This window comes from Bactrocera oleae, chromosome 5, assembly GCF_042242935.1.
Source record: "Bactrocera oleae isolate idBacOlea1 chromosome 5, idBacOlea1, whole genome shotgun sequence".
Lineage (NCBI taxonomy): Eukaryota > Metazoa > Arthropoda > Insecta > Diptera > Tephritidae > Bactrocera > Bactrocera oleae.
Window position 1 is genome coordinate 25,237,341 of NC_091539.1, and position 27,008 is coordinate 25,264,348.

At 37.4% G+C, this 27,008-nt stretch overlaps 1 protein-coding gene across 7 annotated transcripts in view; it reads left to right on the forward strand.

Moving 5' to 3' along the window:
• The first annotated feature begins 222 nt into the window (after nucleotides 1-222).
• Nucleotides 223-27,008, forward strand: part of Tre1 (Trapped in endoderm 1) — a 92,557-nt gene continuing 65,771 nt past the window's right edge. Inside the window, exon 1 of one of the 7 annotated variants that reach the window (XM_036370872.2) lies at nucleotides 223-382. Coding sequence is in view for 5 of the 7 variants with exons in the window: in XM_036370877.2 (XP_036226770.1) it covers nucleotides 3,412-3,422 (11 nt within the window). In the remaining 2 variants the exon portion in view is untranslated. Of the gene's footprint in view, nucleotides 383-3,131; nucleotides 3,423-27,008 lie in introns of those variants that run through there. The other 6 variants (XM_070109963.1, XM_036370877.2, XM_070109962.1 and 3 more) reach the window with 6 other exon arrangements.

The window sequence follows — 27,008 nt, forward strand, 5'->3', positions numbered from 1 at the left end:
AACTGGAACTGTGTGTGCTGCACAATCTGGCAGCCCTTATATAGTACATCTTTAACATAACTCCGCCTCTAGAACATTCTGGCAACTACGAATTCGCTGTCTAGTTGCTTCGGGCACTTTATCGTCTGTTCGATTTTGTTCTATCATCCATGATCGGCACAATATGTAATGGAAAGGAGCTACAGATCGATTATGGTTTTAGTTTTAGATTATGGTCTTGATATTTCGATAAATAGTTCATATTTTATCGCAGTTTGCCCATCAATATCTGAGCTTCGTTTAAGCTTTTGTTTACGTCTTGCATTATACATATATTGTAGATTGGATAATCTTAGGAAACTAGAAGATAATGTGAACTTTAAACTACCATAGTGGAATTAGAGTATGTAATAAAACACCTTTTGAATTAACGGCATAATCGAGTTATTGGCAAAATTATGATATATTTGGCGCTGCGATTTGATGGTGTGGATGTATAGAGAGGTCCTCAGCATTAAAAAGTGTATACACATACACCGGCCCCATACTTATAGTTTGCGAGATATTTGTATTAAAAGTTGAAAAATATTAAAGTTAATGCACGCTCTTTCACTATGTTTAAACACACGTTGCACACATTGACATATTTTTAATTACACTGCACACATTGAAATATATCTAAAATTTGTGTTGGACCGACCAAGACTATTTTTTGAAGCACGGCCGAAGGCCCTCAGTGGAGAAACTAGTTCAACTCAAAAGAACATGTGCAAAAAGTGTTAAACGGAGCGAAATAGCGAGCATTACCTTTACCCTTAAATACAAATATCTCGAAAACTATAAGTTTGAGACGGGAAAACTAAGTGTGTTCATTTATTAATCCTGAGGACCTTCTCTATATGCCCATACTATCAGATCTTGCGGCAAAGAAATCGTGCTTTTAAATTAACATTTGAAGAGCATATTTAAAAAAAAAGATCTCCGCTAACTACATACATATGAACCAATAATATATTTGGATAAGAGTATCATGAACAAAATTTCAAATTTAACTGATTTTATGCAACCTCAATTTTTAAGTTTCTATTTTGCACATACATATTTTGAGGACATTTATATTCGACGTATATTTTAGTTTTAATATCCACGGATTGTATGAAAACTAACAGTAATCCCACTTGGTACACAGAAGAGCTTATTAAACTTGCAAATTTCATATTCTTTATTTTTGAAACGTTTTAAAATTGTGGAAAATAAGGATTTTTTAAGAAAAACTTTCAATGTTTATCTGGTAAATGTATAGTTTACGTCCACCAACTAAGGAGGCCTTAAATCTGAAAATTTTTTTTTTAAATCGTTTTATTTTTACTCGTAGACTACAAATCCGTGAGCGGATAGTGAATTTTTTCAATATATCTATTTTTTTGTTTAATTTTTTCATAAAAAAAAACGATATTTTTTTTTATGGGAAAACTTTAGTATAACGTCCCACGCTTTCGGGGATAAAATGGGTATGGGCGGATAGAGGAGATCCTCCAGATCAAGAATATATATAGATATAGCCGCGGGAAACTTATAGTTTTCGAGATATTTGGGTTTAAAGTTCAAAATTTCGACTATTTAAAGTACGCATTTTTCCCATTTCGAATGAGTTATACACTTATATTTTCCACTTTTATATCCACTAACACTTCACTAATTCGTTTGTACACATTTATTTTACATTATATAGTTCAAAAATAGTTTAATTCAATAATTAAAATATTGTTAAATTCTATTAATTCTGACAATAACAAAAGGGTTGCAAAATTTCAAATAACCAGTGTTACCTTATCGACATCTTTTGTAATTGAACTGAAAGAAATTAAAACAGATAATACCCCAAATACAGGTATCCAAAACCTAGAGAAATAAACTATTACAAAGCATTGATGTTAAGTATTATGTTATACCCTCTATGACAATATTACTTTTTTCTTGTAGAACTTCTTTTTGCGTTGGCGGCCTCCGGCCGCGCTTCAAAAAAATAACCCTGGTCGGTCCAATACCGGGGTGTATCAAGGTTTTTTTGCGCAGAACTCCTTTTTGGGGTTGGCGGCCTTCGGCCGCGCTTCAAAAAAATAACCCTGGTCGATCCAACACCGGGGTGTATCAAGGTTTTTTTGCGCAGAACTCCTTTTTGCGTTGGCGGCCTTCGGCCGTGCTTCAAAAAAATAACCCTGGTCGGTCCAACACCGGGGTGTATCAAGGTTTTTTTGCGCAGAACTCCTTTTTGCGTTGGCGGCCTTCGGCCGCGCTTCAAAAAAATAACCCTGGTCGGTCCAACACCGGGGTGTATCAAGGTTTTTTTGCGCAGAACTCCTTTTTGCGTTGGCGGCCTTCGGCCGCGCTTCAAAAAAATAACCCTGGTCGGTCCAACACCGGGGTGTATCAAGGTTTTTTTGCGCAGAACTCCTTTTTGCGTTGGCGGCCTTCGGCCGCGCTTCAAAAAGATAACTCTGGTCGATCCAACACCGGGGTGTATAAAGTTTTTTTTGCGCAGAAATTCTTTTTGCGTTGTTTCCTGTATCTAGGATACAATCTCTCTGTTAATTTTATTTTTCTTCGTTTGCAAAATATATTAGTATGGCAACACTGATGTTTTGACATTCACAACCATTTTGTTATTGTCAAAATTAATAAAATTAAAGAATGATTTAAATATTGTAATAAAGCTATTTTTGCAGCATCTAATATAAAAAAAATTTCTAAAAACGAATTAGTCAAGTGTTAGTGGATATAAAAGTGAAAAATATAAGTGTATAATTCATTTTAACTCGCAAAAATACGTACTTTAAATAGTTGAAATTTTCAACTTTAAACGTAAATATCTCGAAAACTATAAGTTTCCCGCGGCTATATCTATATATATTCTTGATCTGAGAGGATCTCCTCTATCCGCCCATACCCGTTTTATCCCCGAAAGCGTGGGACGTTATTCTAAAGCCGACCCTTTTTTATAAATATGCATTAAAAGTAAAAAATTGTGATACATTTAAATTAATTGTTTTATTTTTTTCTTTGAAAAATCACATATTGTTCAAGTTTTTTGGTGAATTTACTCTTCTTCATAAACGTTTCTGAAAATGTTTATTTAAATATCAATGTTAGTGCACTTTTATTGTGATATTAATAATTACTCATACTCTGCATCGTGATGAAAATTATCATCGAGGTTGAGATCTTTTCTCGGATTATATAAGCGACCAGCAGCCAAAAAGAACTTCGTTTAATGTGTCGTGGAAATCGTTTTCTGAAATTAAATTCCGCCAAATATCCCAAATAGTATTCTTTTCGCCGTCCATACTTGGGTATTCTATCCTTCAAGTTCCGCCAAAGTCTCTCAATATTTTGCGTATGGGCTTTTGACTCCGGATCTACGAAGTTATATTTATGGTTAACGGGTAAATATTGAAAACTTTTTTTGCTTAAACTTCTGTAAGACGCCCAACAGTCTGATATAATAGTTGTTCCATCGTGTATATTTTCTAAAATTATTGTTCCAGATTTACAGAGATTCTATCTTTTTCGGGAATAGCGAAAAACTTTTCTGATCCACGTTCAATACCTCCAAAAATCCACTGTCCTTCAATTATTCTACCGCAATTATTTTTTCGTTTACCCACTTTGGTTTCGTTGATTTCTACGATTTTTCCTAGACCACCAATATTTTCCGTATTCTCTGCCGCTAGCCAATCCAAAAATACTTCCCTCATAAAACTTAACCAATCACAAATTGTAACGCGCGTCAATTGCATTTCATTTTCCAAAACAAGAATTTTACTTTTGGGATTCAAAAGAACAAAACAAGCAAGTTTGCAAATTTCAGATATCGGTAAATGTGTCCCTGAAAAGTACGAGTTTTTCCGTAATGATTGTGTGAAATTACATTTAACTCGAATTTTTTTTTTTATATTTTTCACAACTTCCCGACTTTTGCGACAGCGAAAGAACAATTCGTCTTTTGTTCCTTTCGAGCTAAGTGTGCATAATTCTCCACAACATGAACCGTTTATTGTTCTGATTATGCAACCATGGTATTCCAAAAAATCGTACAATTTATTAGTGTCCCTCGTCCAATATGTTGGACATTTTATTGTGAAAGAACAGATTCGATAATGATGATGGTATGGACGAATATCGGAGATCGTCGAACTCCTTTCCACACTGGCAGCCTTCGGCCGCGCTTCAAAAAAATAACCCTGGTCGGTCCAGAACCGAGGTGTTCATAATTCAATCGCGTCAAAATCCTTTTCGCTGGTGATTGTGCAGAAAGGAGTTTGACCCGATTGAATTATGAACACCCCGATTTAGGACCGACCAGGGTTATTTTTTTGAAGCGCGGCCGAAGGCCGCCAGAACAAGACAGAAGAACAATAGAAAAAGCACAAAAGAAATTTTGACTATTACATTTCTTCAGTATATTTTTTTTATAAGAAAATGTTTAACACACTAAACTGAAGCTTTTGAAGCGCGGCCGAAGGCCGCCAGAACAAGACAGAAGAACAATAGAAAAAGCACAAAAGAAATTTTGACTATTACATTTCTTCAGTATATTTTTTTTATAAGAAAATGTTTAACACACTAAACTGGTAATTCTTCAGTATATTTTTTTCATACGAAAATGTTAAACACACTGAACTGGTAATTACAGCTAAGTGCTCTGAATTATACAGAATTTTGCCGCTACAACAACAACAACAACTAAGGGACTTGAATATGTGATATGTGCAAAGTGTGTAAATAAATATTGAAAAATATACACAAATTATTGAAAAAACTCACTTTCCGCTCACGGATTTGTAATCTACGCGTAAAAATTAGACGATTTAAAAAAAAAAATCTTATTTGAGGCCTCCTTATGTGGGGGACCTAAACTATACATTTACCGAAAAAATAATATGCCCTCAAAGCAAACTTGCCTATAAAATATAATATTTCTTTACTAAGCACTTCCGATTGCATTAATAGTTTACAAAATATTAACACATTTCAAATTTGCATGTATGCATAAAAAGGAAATTCCCCTAAATTTTTGCTATTTACAATGTCTTTGAGCAGTAAACTATCTACAAAAAGAGCATTCTTCTACATTTGTGTTATGAACAACATATTTCGCAAAATTAAATCTGACAAATCAAATTTAAACCCAACAAATTTTAAATCGTGCCAAATAGAATAAAATCATGTAAAAAAATTTTAATGGTCTCTCTTGTTCAGGTCTCGAAATTATATACTGCATTTGAACGGCTTCATGCCGTAAAGATCTTTCGTTATATTTTATTGATATTGGTCGAATATTATATCAATTCTTTGTCAAGGATATTTTGTGGCAATTTGTAAAGTTTTTCATTGAGTATAAAACAAAACACGTAAGGAAAGGCAAATTTAGGGTGTATATTTTACATCCCGTCAGGGAAAATTATACAATATTAAAATCATCCTTAAATTAGATATATGTGACATAAACTCAAACAAATAGGCTAAATTAAAAACATATATTGAGTTAATGTGAGAAATGCTAACTAAAGGATCGAAATTCATTATATGAGGGATATGAGGCTTAGACCAAGGTCTACACCAACTCCTTACTCTCAGAAAAAGGTCTGGGTCACTAACTTTTGACGTTGCTCGGGTATTATTGTGAACGTACTATTTTCAAGCAATAATATGTGTACATATGTATATACAGTGAACCAAAAAAAAAAAAACTTGTAAAAGGAGATGGTTTGTCTTTGAAGTGACTTATTTCCCAAATTATTAAAAATTTGATAATGTAATTGAAATTTATTTTTAAAAATCCAGTTTTTTCTAAAATCCAAAATAATTCCATTTTCGAAAAAAAAACTTGTACGGTTTTCATAAATTGACAGCTTAGCACTTTTCAAGGAAATTTAATACTTTTTATGTACACCTTTGCCCTCTATCATGGTTTGCAGTCTTTTATTTATAGAGTGGTATATTTAGGTATATTAGCCCATATTTCCTGAAGAGCAGCCTTAACCTCATTTTTGCTATTGACTGTGCGCTCTCGTAACTTTGTCTCCATATAGACCCACAGGTGTTCAATGGGAGTAAAGTCTGGACTCTGAGGAGAATGTGGTAGCAGAGCAGAATGCTTCATTTTTTACATTATTTCCGACTCCATTTGCTCGCTCCCATAACACCCCTTATGCCTCCATTGCATCACACAATGGAGTTTCCTCCCTGCTAAAATACCTAAGTATGTATATAATTTTTTTATCTTTTAGCGCTAAGCCCACCTTTAGCCATACAAATCGACGCCCATCAGATCCAAATACTCGTTAAAATATAGCAAACGTTTCGCAATGTTTCTCTTCGATAATTGTGCATTGTTTCGTGGTTTATACAATCTAAAATCGGGTGAAATCAAGAAGTTCTTAACAGTTTGAGGGTGGAGTTTTGCGATGCCACCTTTTTCCAACTCCTTAGGGTAAGCGACACCGGATATTATGGGGTATTCCTTAATACTCAGACCAACTTTGCTTTCAGGCGGGGCGTACAAAATTTTTATTGCCTATTTCGAGAGTACTTTTGTTCTCTTGCCAAATTTGACTACCTGAGCCTGTAAATCTTGAGATGTTTGTTCATTCACCATTTTTTCTTCAATAACTACAAACGTACGAAATTAATTCGCTTATCAAATAATAAATTTTGACTTTTTGACCATACGTTAATAACACCAGACAAAAATTAATGTACCTACTTGATAACTGCATTTAAAGTGGTGCCATCGTAAATGTACAATTTTTTTTTGTCTGCTCAATAAGAATATATTTAAATTTTTTGTAATCGTTAACATAAAAATTGATTTATTGTTAAAATTTTTATGAGAGCACGAAAAATACATAAGATTCTCATATTGTTACTTCTGGTTGCAGCTTAAAAGCTGAAATAGTTTAAAAGAAAAGTCCTTTCAAAGTCAAAACATTCCTCACTGTACAACCTTTTGTTTGGTTCACTGTATATAACTCATACACTGACCCACATAATCGACATATGGATTGTTAGAATAACGAAAATCATTATATGTAGAATATGTGAGTTGGGGTAATTCGAAGACCACTTTCACACGTTTTCGGCATTATGGGGGTTTCTACCTTGTTACCCCGAAAACCTGGTGATTTTTTTGGAATTTTTTTCTCGGAAAGTATAAAAGGTACAATGATGAAATTATCGCACACTATATATATTCACAAAGAGCAACGCACTCATTAATTTTCATTAGTTGTTCCATTTCACACTGTAACATAGGAATGACGGGATAATGGTACATACCGAATTTGGTTGCAATTGGTAGAGCAGGTCCCAATATATGGGTTTTCACCTAAATATGTCCAATTTTGATATTGATATTTGCAGTAGTAGCATATACTTACACCGTAAATAATAAATTACCATCTACCGTACTGTTGCTAATAAAATAATTAAAAATAATATATATAAAAATCAGATTTTTAAAACATATTTGAAATTTTTGTTTTAATTTTCCAAACGTCAGATTTGTTAAAATACTTTCGAAATGTATTACCTTAGTCACATTCGCTGGGCTTAGTGGCTCCAAATCTAATGTAAGGTCGGTATAGGATAATCTTTAAGCAAAATAACACATTAAATACATACAGTCTGCCATCCAATGGCTCTTAGACTATAAAATGGGTTCAGTAGTTTAGGAGTTATGCCCTCTAATAGCTTAAATATATAGCTAAAGCTATAATAACCAATTTCACACATGGCAAATATTTTTAACATCCTACCGACCTGAAAATGGATTATAACCCCTCCCACTCCCCATATAGCGGTTTTGTTAAAAACTATTTAATTAATAAGTAAATCATAAAATCTTACACCTAAAACAAAACTAAGCAATTTTCAGCAAAAATGTTCCTAATGAAAAATTAGGGGGGCTCTTATACAGCAAAACTCTCTCAGACCACAATTTCACACTTATACACAACACCTAAAATAATACAGCATTTACATATTATTTCAAATTTTATTTTTAATTGAAATTAAATTTACAATAAAAGATTTAAGTGCATATTAAGTACATGTTCCGTATTCATATATCATCACGGAATTTTTTTGTTTTTGGTTTTCCGTCATTGCTCACGAAAGGGTAAAGGGTAAATAAAAAAAGACACTCGTTTTGCTTTATATTAGGTAGGTAGGTAGGTAGAGTGGCTGTCTTACGACACACTTAAGCCTTTAATACCATCGGGGCCAAAGTCCCCCTACTCTATTCGCTTACCTTTGAACCACACCGTGCTTCTGATGAAGTTCAACAGTATGACAAGTTTTTTCTGTGTAACCGCCGAGACGTCGTCAAGAAATCCTCGGCCGATGGTTGCGATTCTTTTCCTATAGAGACCTTCACAATTGCATAGAAGATGTTTAATGGTCTCCTCTTCTTCTACCTCCTGATAGCTTCTACAATGGTCGTTATGGACAGTGGCCTGTAGGTACTCCTACAAGAGTTCTTATATCATTCTGTTTGAATTTTAATAGTCGGCATGTGCAGTCTATTTTCTACTCATGCCACGTTTACCTGTTTGTCTGATTTCAAAACCGCCTGGCTGTCTGTATATATAAATATATTTCTTGTTGTGATCACACTCCATGTCAGTTCAAGAAGTGTTTTTTTAATTGGTTTGACCTCCGCTTGGAAGATACTGCAGTGGTCTGGAAGGCGAAAGGCGATTTTGGTGTATAGTTTAGCTGAGAAGACACTGCCGCCTACTCGGTTATCTGGTTTTGAACCATCCGTATAGAAGCTTTTTCCTGCTTCCTTGTTCACCCCACCTCTTTCCCACTTTTCTCTGGAAGCGAAGGCAATATTGGGGACCGGATTTAATGGGAAGAAACGGGAACTTCCTAAGTATCATAGAATGTCCCTTGTTACGGGCGACTAGTAGGACGGTTCCTTCAGTTTAAAAGCTAACTTCTGTGCCATTTGCTTACAGAACAAGTTTCTTGGCAGTTAGTGTAAGATTTCGTTTAGCGCCTGGCGTGGTGTTGTTCTGAGAGCTTAACTGTACGTCTTACTGCGTATTTCTTTTCCGTTATTGGCCACTATACCAATATAGCGTAAGTCATAATCGGCCTTACAACTGCTCTATAGAGCCAGTGAGCTACCCATCATTATTTTATACGTGTAAAGTGCTGTTGCTGCTTTCTTTACCCTAGTATCCAAGCTTTTTGTTCAAAATTAGTCCCAAATAGCTTGCCTGATCTCCTATCGCTAGCCTAGCACCATTTAATAATGGCGGTGCAATTTCTGGAATATTTTCTTAGTGAACAATACTAGCTTAGCACTGTCTTGCTAGCATTCAGGTTTAGTCCGCATGATACGGCCCATCGACTAATATTACTTAATATTGTCTGCATAAGGCTAGTGAGGGTATTCGGGAATTTGCCTCTAATCGAAACTGTCACATCGTCAGCGTAGGCCACAACATGCACCTCCTTATTCTTTTTCAGATCCACCAACATTTTGTTCAATCCTGAGAAGTGGAGATAACGTCCTCCTTTGGGCGTACATCTTCGGACAGATCTGCAAATCGTTGAAGCTCCCAGTGTTAAAATAATTGACCTGACCGTGAACATATGTTCAATTAATTTTCTGAGATGCTCAGAGATGTCAAAATCTTTAAGCGCACTCAATATGGCCTTTGGCTGGATTTTATTGAAAGCGCCTTCTATGTCTAAGAAAGCTACGACGCTGTGTTCTTTTATCTCCATGGAATTTTCCAATCTCTGCTACCACTGAGCTGCGAAACTTCCAGGAAATGCTAAGGCCAAAACTTATGTACTGCGCATACGAACATTCTTCGTGATCCCTCAAATCCATGGAAGTTTCTAACGGCAATTAACGCACTTTAATTGCTTTTAAATAATGTATGTTGCAGATTCTTAAGTTATTTTCATTTAAGTAAGGAAAAATTTTTTATTTTAATAAATGAGACGAAGGAACAGTACCACGTACTCTCCATTTCCTACCTGGAAGTGGCTACAAAAAAAGCATTTTAAATAATTTTGACTAAATAAATTTAATTTTACTCAAAATGTATATATCACGGAATAGTGGATTGTACTGACTCTTTTGTTGGAAACATTTTCACGGTTTTATTATACTCTGAACAGGGAGAGCTGAGTTGATTTGACAGTCTGTTTGGTTTATATATCGTAGTGAAATTTTTTACCCGTCCATTTCCCACCAAGAAGCCACTCATTTGTCGAAACGGCCGATTTTGGACGACCAGCATATAGCTGCCATACAAACATAACAATCAAAATTAAGTTCTTGTATGGCACACTTTTCTATTTGACGAGATATCTTCACGATATTCGGCATAGATTTTTATCCAAATCATTGAAGCAATTTCTGAACATCGTTCCATTCAAACTGACCGATCAAAATCAAGATAAAGGGCTTTTTTTATACTCTTTTGTGCTATAAAAAATTCATACGTGAAGGGTATTATAGCTTTGGTTTTTTGACGTTTTTTCTTTTTTTTTTACTGCTTTCAAATTGCGGCTTGCATCGTCCAGTTTGGATATTTTTCTCCACGAGCTCAATAAATTCTTCACCTTTCCATGTGTTTGTACAAAATAATTGATTAAAACAGTTTAAATGTCTACATTAATATTTTTCCTAAATGACCAGAGTAATGTTACAACTGCTTGGTGGCAGTTTTACGAGACGGTTATTTTTTAAAACAGTTCAACTCAATTTACTAAAGTGTTAATATATGAAATGTGCATAATGGAAGTTTAAAACTCAATCAAAACATTACACATCTATAATTGTTAAATTTATGAGCGTTAAATGCAATACAATATCTCAATAACAAAGAGTCAGCGGCATCTATGTGTATATATATTAATCTGAAGAACCTCTTTTTTCCGCCCTTGCTCATTTCAGCTACGAATTCGGGGGATGTTGTTCTAAAATTTGCCCAAGGATTTTGAAAACAAGAATCAGGTGCATTTTATAGCATAAACGGGCATAAAAAGATCTTTATCTTGATTTTGATAAGCAAGTAAATTCGATCTGAACAATTTATTCGTTTATTTATTATTCCGTTGCATTGATCAATAATCCAACCTAAATTTCGTGAAGATATCTCGTCGATACCAAAGCTTTGTATACAAGGACCGAAAACCGATAGATCAGTTTTTATGGCAGCTATATGCTGCTGTGTAGTCCAATTTGAACAATTTCTTCGGACATTGTACCGTTGCCTTTGAAAAGAATCTATGTCAAATTTCGTGAAGATATCTCGTCAAATACAAAAGTTTTCCATACAGGGTCGAGATTTTGATCGATCAGTTTGCATGGCAGTTATACGCATTGATAATCCAAACTGAACAACTTCTTCGGATATTGCTTTATTGCCTTAGGTAATAATCCATGCCTAATTTCTTAAAGATATCTCGTCAAATGAAAAGTTTTCCATACATGCACTTGATTTCGATCGATCAGTTTGTATGGAAGCTATATGCTATAGTGTTTCGATATCGGCGGTCCCACAAATGAGCAAATCATCTTCTTAGCAAGAAGAGGACGTGTGCAAAATTTCAGAATGATATGTCAAAAACTGTGCGACGCGTATATACAGACAGACGGACATATCTTAATCGACACAGCTCCTCATGCTTATCATTTAATATGCAGTTTATAGGGTCTCCACAGACGTCGTGGCAAACGTATAGTACCCTGTGATTCAATAACTAATAAGTTAATTTTAACTTCACTCACCGTTAGCAAATAATAAAATAGCAAATTTGGCACAGACCCGTGGACACACACTTGAATACCATGCCTGTGCGATAGGCAGTTTAGACAGTGCCCGTGTGCCTGGGAAACTTGTTGTCGTTGCAACGGTCGCATACCTTTGAAAATCCCACAATGTTGCAGGCGATGTGGGCGCCGACAAATGGGACATCGTATACGATGTGCCTCTGAAGGCGGCGATGATAGCGTCGGTGAAGGTCGCGTGCCACCGCGAGGAACTGGTGCTGACATCGGTGTCGTTGCAGGTGCGCTTGCAGGGGCAGTTGCAGCTGCAGATCGGGGCGTTGGGGTAGGCCCCGTGCGTGGCACGTTGGTAGCCGACCGCACAGTTGGCGTGGGAGTAGTTGGCGTATCCACATCCATGTTAATCTGTATGAAAGAGTTGTTTAATTATGCAGACTTGTCATATAAAGGATATGGATGATCGTGCCACGTTATGTGGCATGAATGGGTCATCGTATTGATCGACCATTTTTTTATTAGTTATTTGTTATTTTTAACGGTTATTAACGAGTTTTTCGGTTTTTTGCTTATTGATTTGATTATTTTATAGGATTGCAGTAGTATCGGTTGATTGTTTTCGATTTGCTGTGTCACTATTATCGGCGGTTGGGAGAAAGCATAGCTTCACGAACGGTCTGGTTAGCATTCCGCTTTGTGTACGAAGATCAACCACTCGTATGTGACCGTCGGAGCCGTAATGTAGCTTTTCTATGCGCCCAAGCCGCCATTCGGTAGGAGGTAGACAATCATCATGGATGATGACACAATCTCCAAGCTTTGGTGCTTGTTCAGGAGTCTTCCAACGGTATCGTTTATGGAGATCCTTTATGTATTCTTCTTTCCATCGACGGCTGAAATCGTGATAGAGAATTTTAATTCTTTCCCAGCGATTTAATAAGGATAGCGACTCCACGCCTGGCTCAGGTATGGCCAGAATGGGTGTTCCTTTGAGAAAGTGCCCTGGAGTTAAGGCTGTGAAATCGGAGGGATCTTGCGAAAGGATTGTAAGAGGCCGTGAATTGAGAACGGCTTCAATTCGAATTAATAATGTCGTGAATTCTTCGTAATTGAATTTGTAATTTCCAGCTACTTTTTTGAAGTGGGATTTGAAGCTTTTTACAGCTGATTCCCATAAACCACCCATATGAGGAGCGCTTGGGGGGATGAATTGCTAATTAATGCCTTGGGGCGTGTACTTTTGTACAATCTCAGGTGAGACTTGTTTGATAAAGTCCACAAATTGTTTTTCGGTGGCTCTTTGAGAGCCGATAAATGTTTTACCATTATCGCTCATGATCTTCGATGGAAAGCCGCGTCGACCGACAAAGCGAGCAAATGCCGCAATAAAAGCCTCCTTCGTCAGATTAGTACAAAGCTAGTGCACCTTGAGCTTTGTACTAATCTGATTTGTCGTAAAACAGACAAAAACAGCCACATAGCCTTTCATCAGAGTGGGAGACCTTAACATGGACGCCTTTATTTGAAAAGGCCCAGCAAAGTCGACACCTGTGATGGAGAAAGGCAGAGCGAAGTTGCAGCGTTCCGGGGGAAGTGCTGCCATAATCTGTGTTCTCATCTTTTGCTTGTGCGTGGTACAGATTTTGCACAAGAAAATGCACTTCTTTATTTGGGGCTTAAGTCGGGGAATGTAAAATTCCTGGCAGTTTAAATGTCTACATTAATATTTTTCCTAAATGACCAGAGTAATGTTACAACTGCTTGGTGGCAGTTTTACGCGACGGTTATTTTTTAAAACAGTTCAACTCAATTAACTAAAGTGTTAATATATGAAATGTGCATAATGGAAGTTTAAAATTCAATCAAAACATTACACATCTATAATTGTTAAATTTATGAGCGTTAAATGCAATACAATATCTCAATAACAAAGAGTCAGTGGCATCTATGTGTATATATATTAATCTGAAGAACCTCTTTTTTCCGCCCTTGCTCATTTCAGCTACGAATTCGGGGGATGTTGTTCTAAAATTTGCCCAAGGATTTTGAAAACAAGAATCAGGTGCATTTTATAGCATAAACGGGCATAAAAAGATCTTTATCTTGATTTTGATAAGCAAGTAAATTCGATCTGAACAATTTATTCGTTTATTTATTATTCCGTTGCATTGATCAATAATCCAACCTAAATTTCGTGAAGATATCTCGTCGATACCAAAGCTTTGCATACAAGGACCGAAAACCGATAGATCAGTTTTTATGGCAGCTATATGCTGCTGTGTAGTCCAATTTGAACAATTTCTTCGGACATTGTACCGTTGCCTTTGAAAAGAATCTATGTCAAATTTCGTGAAGATATCTCGTCAAATACAAAAGTTTTCCATACAGGGTCGAGATTTTGATCGATCAGTTTGCATGGCAGTTATACGCATTGATAATCCAAACTGAACAACTTCTTCGGATATTGCTTTATTGCCTTAGGTAATAATCCATGCCTAATTTCTTAAAGATATCTCGTCAAATGAAAAGTTTTCCATACATGCACTTGATTTCGATCGATCAGTTTGTATGGAAGCTATATGCTATAGTGGTTCGATATCGGCGATCCCACAAATGAGCAAATCATCTTCTTAGCAAGAAGAGGACGTGTGCAAAATTTCAGAATGATATGTCAAAAACTGTGCGACGCGTATATACAGACAGACGGACATATCTTAATCGACACAGCTCCTCATGCTTATCATTTAATATGCAGTTTATAGGGTCTCCACAGACGTCGTGGCAAACGTATAATACCCTGTGATTCAATAACTAATAAGTTAATTTTAACTTCACTCACCGTTAGCAAATAATAATTAAAAAGGAAAGAGAGTCGATTTGAGCGGGTGCTCAAAGAACTGATCGCTAGCGAGTCGATGAAAAAAGGGGAGCGGGATCCTTCTTTTAGTCCCTTATATATCTGTTGATGTCTTCATGGTGGTGTGATCGGTGTTAAGTTGTATTTGTGTGCGTGTTGGTGCATGGTGTAGTGATGTGGAATGTATGGTATGTAGGTGTGGAATGTATGGTAAGTAGGTGTGGTGATGTTGATGTGAATTGTTGTAGTGTGACAGTGTCTTACGGTGAGGGGGGATTGAGTGGTCATTTAGCCATCCCGGCCCCCCTAGGCCAATTATTAGCCTAGTAGTCGCTGCAGCTGTTGTAACGTTTCCACAACGCTGCTCAGTCCATTGGAAAGACGTGGTTGCGGTCTAGGCTGTCGACGCCGTGGTGTTACATTCCGCGGGTGTACCGCACGAGTTGAGGGTCGAGGTCCTGTTGCGCGGCTTCGCAGAGTAGGTGGCCAACCAACGTCGCGCCTCGAGGTGCGATGAAGTAGCGTGTGATGTGGTCTGCTGCAAATTTGGCACAGACCCGTGGACACACTCTTGAGTACCATGCGTGTGCGATAGGCAGTTTAGACAGTGCCCGTGGGCCTGGGCAACTTGTTGTCGTTGAAAAGGTCGCATACCTTTGAAAATCCCACAATGTTGCAGGCAATGTGGGCGCCGACAAATGGGACATCGTATACGATGTGCCTCTGAAGGCGGCGATGATAGCGTCGGTGAAGGTCGCGTGCCACCGCGAGGAACTGGTGCTGACATCGGTGTCGTTGCAGGTGCGCTTGCAGGGGCAGTTGCAGCTGCAGATCGCGTCATCGTATTGATCGACCATTTTTTTATTAGTTATTTGTTATTTTTAACGGTTATTAACGAGTTTTTCAGTTTTTTGCTTATTGATTTGATTATTTTATAGGATTGCGGTAGTATCGGTTGATTGTTTTCGATTTGCTGTGTCACTATTATCGGCGGTTGGGAGAAAGCATAGCTTCACGAGCGGTCTGGTTAGCATTCCGCTTTGTGTACGAAGATCAACCACTCGTATGTGACCGTCGGAGCCGTAATGTAGCTTTTCTATGCGCCCAAACCGCCATTCGGTAGGAGGTAGACAATCATCATGGATGATGACACAATCTCCAAGCTTTGGTGCTTGTTCAGGAGTCTTCCAACGGTATCGTTTATGGAGATCCTTTATGTATTCTTCTTTCCATCGACGGCTGAAATCGTGATGGAGAATTTTAATTCTTTCCCAGCGATTTAATAAGGATAGCGACTCCACGCCTGGCTCAGGTATGGCCAGAATGGGTGTTCCTTTGAGAAAGTGCCCTGGAGTTAAGGCTGTGAAATCGGAGGGATCTTGCGAAAGGATTGGTAGAGGCCGTGAATTGAGAACGGCTTCAATTCGAATTAATAATGTCGTGAATTCTTCGTAATTGAATTTGTAATTTCCAGCTACTTTTTTGAAGTGGGATTTGAAGCTTTTTACAGCTGATTCCCATAAACCATCCATATGAGGAGCGCTTGTACTTTTGTACAATCTCAGGTGAGACTTGTTTGATAAAGTCCACAAATTGTTTTTCGGTGGCTCTTTGAGAGCCGATAAATGTTTTACCATTATCGCTCATGATCTTCGATGGAAAGCCGCGTCGACCGACAAAGCGAGCAAATGCCGCAATAAAAGCCTCCTTCGTCAGATTAGTACAAAGCTAGTGCACCTTGAGCTTTGTACTAATCTGATTTGTCGTAAAACAGACAAAAACAGCCACATAGCCTTTCATCAGAGTGGGAGACCTTAACATGGACGCCTTTATTTGAAAAGGCCCAGCAAAGTCGACACCTGTGATGGAGAAAGGCAGAGCGAAGTTGCAGCGTTCCGGGGGAAGTGCTGCCATAATCTGTGTTCTCATCTTTTGCTTGTGCGTGGTACAGATTTTGCACAAGAAAATGCACTTCTTTATTTGGGGCTTAAGTCGGGGAATGTAAAATTCCTGGCGGACCATATGTTCCATGAGGCGATGTTCGGCATGAAGCATTAATATGTGGATATAATTGATGAGTAGTGTGGCAAGTCGAGACTTCTCTGGAACAATTATGGGATGGCGTTCGTTATACGTTAGGCTTAAATTGGTAAGCCGACCATTCACACGAAGAAGACGTTTCGTGTCGAGGAATGGGTTTAGAACTAAGAGGGGACTTTTCTTGTCAATAGGTTTTTTAGGTAAGTCTAGGTGCGTCACTGTATCGCATTGGGAGTGTAATGAAGTTACTCCCTTAAGTTTAATTTTGAGTCGCTCTATGAACTTGAGCATGTAAGCGATTACCCTGAGTGCTCGGGGATACGAATCGTTCGAGGATGTCAGTATCATCCACTGTTGTGTGAAAAGAATCGATTTTTCGACTATCTGGGGCAATTATATTGCGCATGGGCGATTGTGGCCAAGAGTCGGGAGATTCTGTTAACCATCGGGCCATTCCACCAGAGGGTGGTGGTGGCAAGATGCAGGGGTTTGCATCCTCTTGTACCTAGATCAGCAGGATTGTCAGCACTGGCTACATGTCGCCAAGTGGCTGATCCTACTAGGTCAAGTATTTGAGACGTTCGGTTTGAAATATACGTCTTCCATGCATGTGGTGGTTTTTCTAACCAGGCGAGTACGATTTCAGAATCGGACCACAGATATAGTTTGTATTTTGCCATGTTTAAATGCATTCGCACCATGGATACTAGTTTGGCTAGTAGTAGCGCTCCACACAGTTCAATTCGTGGCAGACTTATTGTTTTTAACGGAGCTACTTTTGCTTTTGCTACTAGTAGGTGGCTTGTGGTCGCAATGCCGCTTTGTGTGCGAACATATATAGTTGCGCAATATGCCTTTTCAGAAGCGTCACAGAAGCCGTGTAGTTCGACTTTGTGCTCTGGGGCATAATTTACCCATCGTGGGATTTTTATCTGTGAGATATCATTTAGATTGCTCGCAAACTGGGACCACTTTTCGTCCCAGTCGGTTCCATCTAACCATAATTCTTGTATTAGGATTTTGGCTTGTATCATAACTGGCGAAAGCCATCCTGCGGGGTCGAAAAGTTTCGCCACAGCGGATAGAATTTGTCGCTTTGTTATGGCGGATAACGCAGATATTGACTCTGTAGTGTATGAAAACTGGTCAGATATCGCATTCCATTGCATCCCCAGAGTTTTTGTTGTACTTTCCTTTTCGAATTTAAGGAAATTGGTATCCAACAGATTTTCTTTAGGTATGTCCTTTAAGATATTAGGGTGGTTCGCCGTTATCTTTTTCAACGGAAACCCTGCGGTTTTGAGGGCTTTTACCACTTGTGATAGTGATTCGTATGCTTGTGGAAGACTGTGACTTCCAGACAGGATATTGTCTACATACGTTTGTGTTTTTAACACCTGGGTTGCCAGAGGAAATTCTGACTTGGTGTTTTCTGCCAATTCGTGCAATGTTCGAATGGCTAAATAAGGAGCACAGTTGACGGCAAAGGTAACTGTTTTTAATTTATAGTCGCGGAGTGGACTATTGGGGGATTTTCGGAAAATAATTCGCTGAAAATCCTGATCGTCTTTATGTACGACTATTTGTCTATACATTTTTTCGACGTCTCCGTTGAATACGTATTTGAATATACGCCAATTTAAAATGAGTAGCATTAAATCTGGTTGGAGCGTGGGTCCCGTAAATAGGATATCTTTTAGGGAGTTCCCCGAGCTAGTAGATCTTGATGCATTAAAAACAACTATTACTTTAGTTGTTTTTTTGTCTGGCTTTACTACTGCGTGATGAGGCAAGTAAAATGAGTAATATTTGCCATTTATGATTTTTTCGCATGGACTTACTTCCTCCATGTGGTCTAAATGGAGATATTCTTCCAACACACCATCATATACTGGTTTGAGTTCGCCTTTTTTAAGTAGGTTTTTTTCCATACTTTGAAACTGCTGTATTGCAGAGGTGCGAGAGTGACCTAAGTGTTGGGAAATTGTTGTTTTAGTGGTAGTCATACGACGTACCGACCATTATTTGATCTAGTAGTTGTGGCTTTGTAAAAGTCTTCACAATACTGATCTTCTGGGGTTGTAATTGATAGCTCTTCTAACTCCCAAAATTTCTTTCTTGTGAATTGAGGTATTCGTTTGAGATTTCCTCAACCTGAGTAGTCATGGTTGTAACTGGTTCCGTAACTAGTCCACTTAGGATCCAACCGAAAATAGTATATTGTGCCAATAGTGTATTTGAAATTTTCTCAATACCTTCGAGTATTATCTGTGGTATGAGATCGCTGCCTAATAGAAGGTTAATTTGAGCGGGAGTGTTGCATTTGGGATCTGCTAGCTTTAGGTGTGAAACCTTTTGCCAATGCTTGCTATTTATATGATAGCTTGGAAGCATATTTGTTAGTTGCGGTAAGACTATAGCTTCTGCTTTAATTCTCTTATCCGCTTGGGGGGATATTAAGGAAATGTGGCAGATTTTATTTGAGTTTTGCACTACTCTTCCGCCCATTCCTGTAATTTCAAAATTGGCTAGTTTTGTTGGCAGTTGTAGCCTATTTTGAGCCCTAGACGCTATGAAAGATCGTTGTGATCCTTGGTCTATTAAGGCCCTAAGTTTAAACAGTTCTCCTCGGTGTTCGATGGAGACGACTGGTGTAGGTAGTAGTACTGAACTGGAAAAATTATTTATATGAAGCATAGAATGATGTCGTTTATGACAATAATCGTAATTGAACTTGCTTTCACACTCTTCTAGAGTATGCGAACGTGACAAGCAGTTTGTGCAAAGGTGTTTTGTTCTCACCAAATTGTTCCTATCGACAATATTTGATTTTTTGAATTTATCGCAAGATTTAAGTTTATGCCCTCCTGTACATAGTTCGCATGACGTTTGTTTATACTGTTCGGACGTGAACGATTGATTTTTAAAAAAACTTCTATTTAAATGGTTATTGCTACTGGTTTGGGGTCTATTAAAGCTTCTATTGAGGTCGTTTTGAACGTTTTTAGTTCTAACTATTTTTTTGTCTACCCTTTCTGCTATTTCATATTGGGTAGTTAGAAATTCTTTCATTTGTTGCCACGTTGGGCATTTTTTCCGAGATGAGAGCGATTGCTCCCACAACAGTAACGATTTTTCTGGTAGTGCCGCGGTGCATATATTTACCAGAATAGGGTCCCAGCTGTCTGTGGGAATATTTTGTGTCGATAAAACCGACAAACAATTAGAAACAGTGGATTGTAGTCTAATGAATTCATCACTTGTTTCTTTCTGAATTTTAGGCAAGTTCATTAGTATCGTTACTTGCTTATCGACCAATATTCTTTCATTTTCGTATCTTGCTTTTAGAGCTTCCCAAGCCAGATTGAAATTATCGTCATTTAGTGCGAACTGTTTGACTATGACGCCTGCTTGACCTTTTGTTTTGTATCGGAGGTGATACAATTTTTGTGCATTTGTTAATTTTGGGTGGTTCATAACCACCATGAAAGACTTCGGTATCACATGTGGGCACCTTGAGATGGATGCCTGAATTTGACTCTTGACATTGAGTTTGTGGCAGCTCTACTCTCGGATGTGGAGCAGGTGCTATGGCTTTAATTAATTTTAATTGATCCGAAATCATTGCTTTTGTTTCTTCAAACTGGTCTAAGCAGTTTTCGTGCTTGGCGTAAGCCGAGGATTTAAAATTTTCAGGTAGATCTGAGTCGTCATATTCTACTATTGCGTCATATGCAGCTTGGAGACGTGTCCAGAAATTATCAAGATTTTTCTTTTTGATTTCTAATACCGATTCAGAATTATCCTGAATCGGCGAAGATGAAAATCGAGTGCAGTATCGTATTAGACTGTCACTCTCAGATATATGTATGAAATATCTTTCACCCGTTTTTGTTTTGTAGCACCTTGCTTTGAGCGTGTAGCTTCTGCAGGTGTACATGGACTTTTTTCGTCAGAAATCATTTTAGGTACTTTTAGCAATTGAGATGTTTTTGATTCTTTTGAGTCTGAGCTCATTTAAAAATTGTATGAAATAAATTCAAAATTCTTCAGTGTCGACTGATGGATAATTCAGGAAATTTCTTCGTATATAGAAATGTGTGAACGAAAGCTCTTTATAGTGAATGTTTTCCACTTTGAACAAAATTAATATTGATTTTCGTATATATGTATAACCGTAAAATTTTTTGTTTTTTTTGTTAATTAGCGTTCTTAATTTGAAATAAATAACTGAAATACCCGGATTCAGTTGTTATAAATACCGGTTCGTATTTATTTTTAATTTAATTTAACAATTTATTGAATAAATTGTTTATCTATTTTATTTTTTGATGTCCTTATTTAGGGGTATGTAGGTATACCCTAATGCGTGGACTTGTAGTTATGTATATATGCACTTGTGCAATCGAGAGCTCGTTGAAGAGATCAATGCACTTTGTACCTATGCACTAGTACGCACGAATTATTTGTGCTGAAAAATGTTGTACGCAATCCTGCTTGCTTGCTGCAAGGGGTATTGCGGGATATATGCCAAAGTGGACTTTGAATATAAATATAAATTTAGTTTGAACCAATATGTATGTATATTGTTCAAAATTTTGTATTATTTATATAAAATAGTATGATTATTATTAAATAATCCGCGTTTTATTTACCGAACCGTATTTACCCTATATACATATTTGGGTATACTTATAAGCGTATTGTATACTGTAAGTAATGTAAAAAAGCGAATTATGTATAGTCGTAAAAGAGCGCGAGAGAGAAATTGGCAATAGCAGGTAATGTCGCAATTTTCAATAAGCACTGTATGTAAGGTTTTTATTGTATGTATAAATGATGTATAAGATATATATATGTATGTAAAATATATGTTGTATACGATATTAATGTTTAATATGTAATATTTAGAATACATATGTATGTATACGTAACTATGCACTGTATATAATTTTATATATAGGTATAATTGTTATATATACGTTAGAAGTAAATGAAGTACTCCTTTTGGTACGTATATATATATATATATAAATTTTTTTTTTTTTGTTTAACTTCGTTTATTGTATATATGTATGTATATTTATTTTGCCTTTTATGCTTTAAGTTTGACTTTTCCTTTGCTCACATATATTTCGCAATCCTGCTTACTGCTTAATTAAGCGTAAGGGGTATTGCCGGAAAAATTTGTAAGTATTGAAATACTTAAATTTGTTGTGTTTTAATACACGAAGGTAAGCAGGTAGTCAATTATTATATATTATATACATATATATGTCTGTCGTATATATGTATGTGTATGAATGTACATATATAAAACAATAAACGGTTTTTCGTTATTTTAACCCGCAATTTAAAACCGGTAAGTTAGACCAAATTGGCACCCGTTACCAAGATATTGAACGGGTTTTTAATGTTTTATAACAGTTTTTTGTTCAAAATATAATCTGTAATTCGCAATGAATATATAATACATATGTATGTGCATAAATATAAGAAAAGGAATCGAATGGACTCACTTTGATTTCCTCCAAGGGCTTTTGGGGAATATATGTACTTGCGAGTGTGTAATTAGTTACGTGTATGTACGTCTATGTGTTCTGTGTTTCTTTCCGATTCCTTTGTCCTCTGTTGTTTCTGAGTTTGTATGCTAGGTGTTGCCTTTGTGTATTTGTTTTTGTTAATTCGCGCCCGTATGTGTGGTTTGTATAAACTTGTAAGATTAAATTTGGTTTTAGGATCGCGCCCGCAATGGCTTTGGGATTATTTTCGCGCCCGTTTTGTGTTTATTGTTGTTATTTGTATGTAAATTAATATGTATTTTAAACTTTTATCTCCTGTTTTTTATGATTTTGTCACACCACTTTTTAGACACTGTTTATTTTATGTTGTTAATATGCACATAAGGGGGTTTTTTAGTTTTGATATATATGTATAGGTATATATATACATATATATTTTTTTTTTTTTCGGAAAACACTGTGCATATATGTATGTATAAATAACTTTTTATATAATGTGTTTAATACACTTCACCGCACTTTGGATGTTTTTTGTTTTCACTGTCCACTGCACTTTGCGTTCTGTTCATACAATACACAATTTTATGTACATACAATATAGATATATATTTTTTTTTTGTTCACTTTGTTGTTACTGCACTTGTTTTTTGTTTAAATGCACCGGTTCTTTTTTTTTCACTGTTTGTTAATTTTTATTTTTTTTTCCACGTTATTTAAAATTTTTTTTTTTAATGTTTTGTACCCCATAGTGCCGTCCACTAGGGCTCGAAGTACCATGATTCAATAACTAATAAGTTAATTTTAACTTCACTCACCGTTAGCAAATAACATTTAAAAAGGAAAGAGAGTCGATTTGGGCGGGTGCTCAATGAACTGATCGCTAGCGAGTCGATGAAAAAAGGGGAGCGGGATCCTTCTTTTAGTCCCTTATATATTTGTTGATGTCTTCATGGTGGTGTGATCGGTGTTAAGTTGTATTTGTGTGCGTGTTGGTGCATGGTGTAGTGATGTGGAATGTATGGTATGTAGGTGTGGAATGTATGGTAAGTAGGTGTGGTGATGTGGATGTGAATTGGTGTAGTGTAACAGTGTCTTACGGTGAGGGGGATTGAGTGGTCATTTAGCCACCCTGTTCAGGGTATGTTTAAATGATTTTGAGGAAGGCTGTGAAGTTAACATTCTCTTTTTTTCCGGTCTCTTATCTCCGATTGTGTGGAAGAGTGAAGTACCGGATTTAGTTATTTTCGGAATATGGGTTCTAGGAACCATTTTTAAATATTAACCAAATAAACAATTAATACAAACTTACAATTAAATATACTTACATCTTACATTTTATAAAGAAAAAAAAAACAAAAAGTTTGCTCTGTCGAGATGTTTCAAAAGTTTTTTTATTCACCGAAATTTACAACTGAAATAGCAAATAAATTTTAAAATGGTAATCAACGAACAGGTACCAGAGGAAAGCTTGCCAGACGGAAAATGTTCTGCCCATTTCGCTGCGATTATTCCGAAAAACTGTCTTCAGCTGCGGAATTGAAGCGTTTAAAAGGCCGGAGTATCAAAAACGCGGTGCATGTTAAAGTCGCCAAGTACCGAACGGTTTTTATCACGAAGCAGAGTACCTATTTGCGGGCGGTATCTTGTTAGACAACATGTAACGGGGCGATTGATATATGAAATATTTCGAGCTCGCCATTGCGGGTCGATGTTGCCACCGATGAGATGATGGCACTACTCTGTGTCATCATCTCACCTTGCCAAAGCAGTAGTTTTCGCGAGACTTCACGACATGCTGATCTCTGTGACCCTGGGTACCGCATTTGAAATCTTGCATCCTCTCCTCTGGAGTAAGCAAGCTCTGGATTACTGTGGAATACGTGGAAAAATTACGACTAGGTAAATTTAATTCGGTTGTCATGTCTTCTCGGCCCCGAAAGAAGTGCGCGAGCCGCTGTATTTAAAGCTATCACTTTTGGAAATAGATAGGGAGGATATGCACCGCGACCATAGGTCTATTATGCCATCTAATTATTTTTATATTGTTTCGTTCAATCCTAAATCTAGGATGCTTAAGAGATCGATGGATTTAATATGACGGCTGCATGAGTCTGACATGCGTCAGCCCTCTTCTAGTTACCGCATTGCATTCCAACAATATGTGCGCCGTCGTCTCAGGCTTTTCGACATATTTCGCTAGAGTTCATAGCTATCCTGTGTATATGTTTGCGCAATGTGGAGTTTGCTGTCCTGATAGTATTCTGAAGTTATTTTGGCTAAATAAAGTAATATGTTTAAATCTTCTGGTGTTGTAGCCGTCTGTTAGTTGCTTTGAGTGTTTAATTCACTCACAACCATACTAGTACCTTTCTCTTATTCTCTGGTCCCGTGGGCGGGGCCGAGGCCACTTCTTTCGCAAGTTTGTCTGCTATTTCATTTCCTTCAATACCTGTATATCCTGAAACCCAAAGTAGCCGAACTTTGTTCCGTTCCTCTACTTAATTATGGTTAATTGGAATTCTCCTGAGTATATCCATAATCATCGCGCATATTCCTTCTGTTGTCTTAGTCCCGTCTGTGTACCACACCTGTGAATGTGGTTTTATTTCTTCCATTATCTGAGCTTAGTTCAACGAAAACTTTGCTGAATTTGAAGTTAAAATTCATCGTCTCTATTAAAATTGGATAGAGAAATGGTTTCCCTTATTTCTGCTGCTTTTTTGGATATTATGATCTTTCCTTTTTCTGCCCCATCTTTTATTATTGTTAATACGCTTTTCTTTTGCGAAAGATCTCTATAGCACCGCGAAGGGGTGTGAGGTTAAGTAAGGCTTCTAGTTCTGGCTGAGTTTAGTTTCATTCTTTCCAACCAGACAATTGATTCATATGTGATAATTGTATACATGTAGTGCAGTATCTTGGGGGTACATCCCCATATCTTCCCACCTAATCTTCTGCATATCATCAGTGATGTTGTCGCTTTAATGATCACAAGGTCTATTTACCTTTTCCACGTTACTCTGTCATGCTTTCTCTTATGATGTGCATCAGCAACTATATTAGTTCTTGTTCTCCATTTTGTTGGATTGCTGACCATACCATCATTCATGGCGATTTAAGTTTCTTAAAGGAGTTTATTGCCCACAGAACCGATCTATAGCTGATTATCTTATTAGCGACCATATATCGGTTGTTGGGTTTAGGTCTTCCATAAACTGTTTAAAATACTCGCTGTGGATCCTGGAAAGTGTATGGAGCAGAATTATTGCTAGTTCTTTTTCATTTCTTGTGTATTCGTTGTCTCCTATCTTGAATGCCACTTTACGTTCAATTGTATCTTTTGTTAGTGTTTTGTGTAATCAAGCTGATTCTAGTATCGATTACAAGTATATGCTTTCACAGAAGCTCCTGAAGTTTGATCGTTTAGCTTCCCTTAATTCTTTATTGTAACTGGTCAGCTTAGATTTATACTCTTCTCAGCTACCGTTTCTTTTCACTCTATTTAAGCAATTCCTGACTTCTTTCGTTTTCTCTGTACTTATATGTTCCACCATGGACCGGCTGTCCTTTTGCTTGGTTTTGAGAGTTTGCAACTAGATTTAAATGCCTCGATTATGCTATTTGGTTAGGTTGTATACTTTCTGTTGTAGTTCTTTAAAGTTTTTCGCTTTGTTGGTTCTTTCTTTCTGTTTAGGTTTATGTCTAACAGCGTTTTTTATTTTGCCCAGTGTGTTTTCCTAGCACAGGGGTCATTTTCCTCCACCTGTGTGCTAATCGATATCTGAGAGCATCAGGTTTTCACTATTTGTTTGTGTCTTCATTGTTAAGGCTAGTTGTTAGCTGAACGGTTCCTTTCGATACCGTTGCCTGTTGTATCGCGTGTCCTCCTTCGCTTTGCTCTGTCGTATTCTCCAGCTCCATCTGTTCTTGCTTCAGCTTTGTATACTGCCAAACCTGTAGTTTAGTCTGAAGCGGTTCCTGCGCATTTTGTTGATCTACTAGCCGTCCACAGGTTTAGCTTCAGGCAAGTACCTTCCTTCTTTTTCTTCTCACTTTCCAGTGGGAGCTGTGCAGATCTTCATTTTAGACTTTTAACAAATTTAACGCGTATGCTTGCCCCTTGTTCGCGCTCCTAGGGAGAAAAATTGCCATGTTGTGTGTGAGGGGTATCTCTTCACCGACTTTTGTGGTTATCTTTACGCCTGACCAACGGCTTACTGGGGGGCTACTACATTCAGCTGTGTTGTCATCCTTGCAGGTAGCAATTAGGAGTTCTGGCCTGAGAACGCCAGCCCTTATTGTCTGTTGCTTCGGAGCGGTTGACCTTTCCAATTCTTTGACTCGGTCTTTTCGACGGCTGGTCTTTCAATGGCGTTCTCTGAGCGCTCGTGCGTTTGCAGTTATATTTTAAGGGGAAACTAATAGTCCAATGCGATAGCGCCCCTTGCCGCAGTAAGGCCACCGTTACATCTCGAGGCGGCCGGTGTCGAGATAGCACCATTATAATACAGCTGCAAGCGAGCGAATGGGCACGGTCCGCGAACAACCTGGCTTAGGAGGGGTAGTAGTCTTAGTCACTTCCCGCTCTATAGCTCAGTCCATTCAGATCAAAAATTAACAGACTAGATGTGCACTTCGTCTATCAATTTAATTTCTCTGGATACTGCTGATGAGTAAACACTTAAGCCATATCAACGACAAGGTGACTACCATCGATGATCTCTTTTAGTGATTTGCAATTATGTTGTCAATAGATAGTATTTATTTAAAAATGACGCAAATTTTTCCCGTA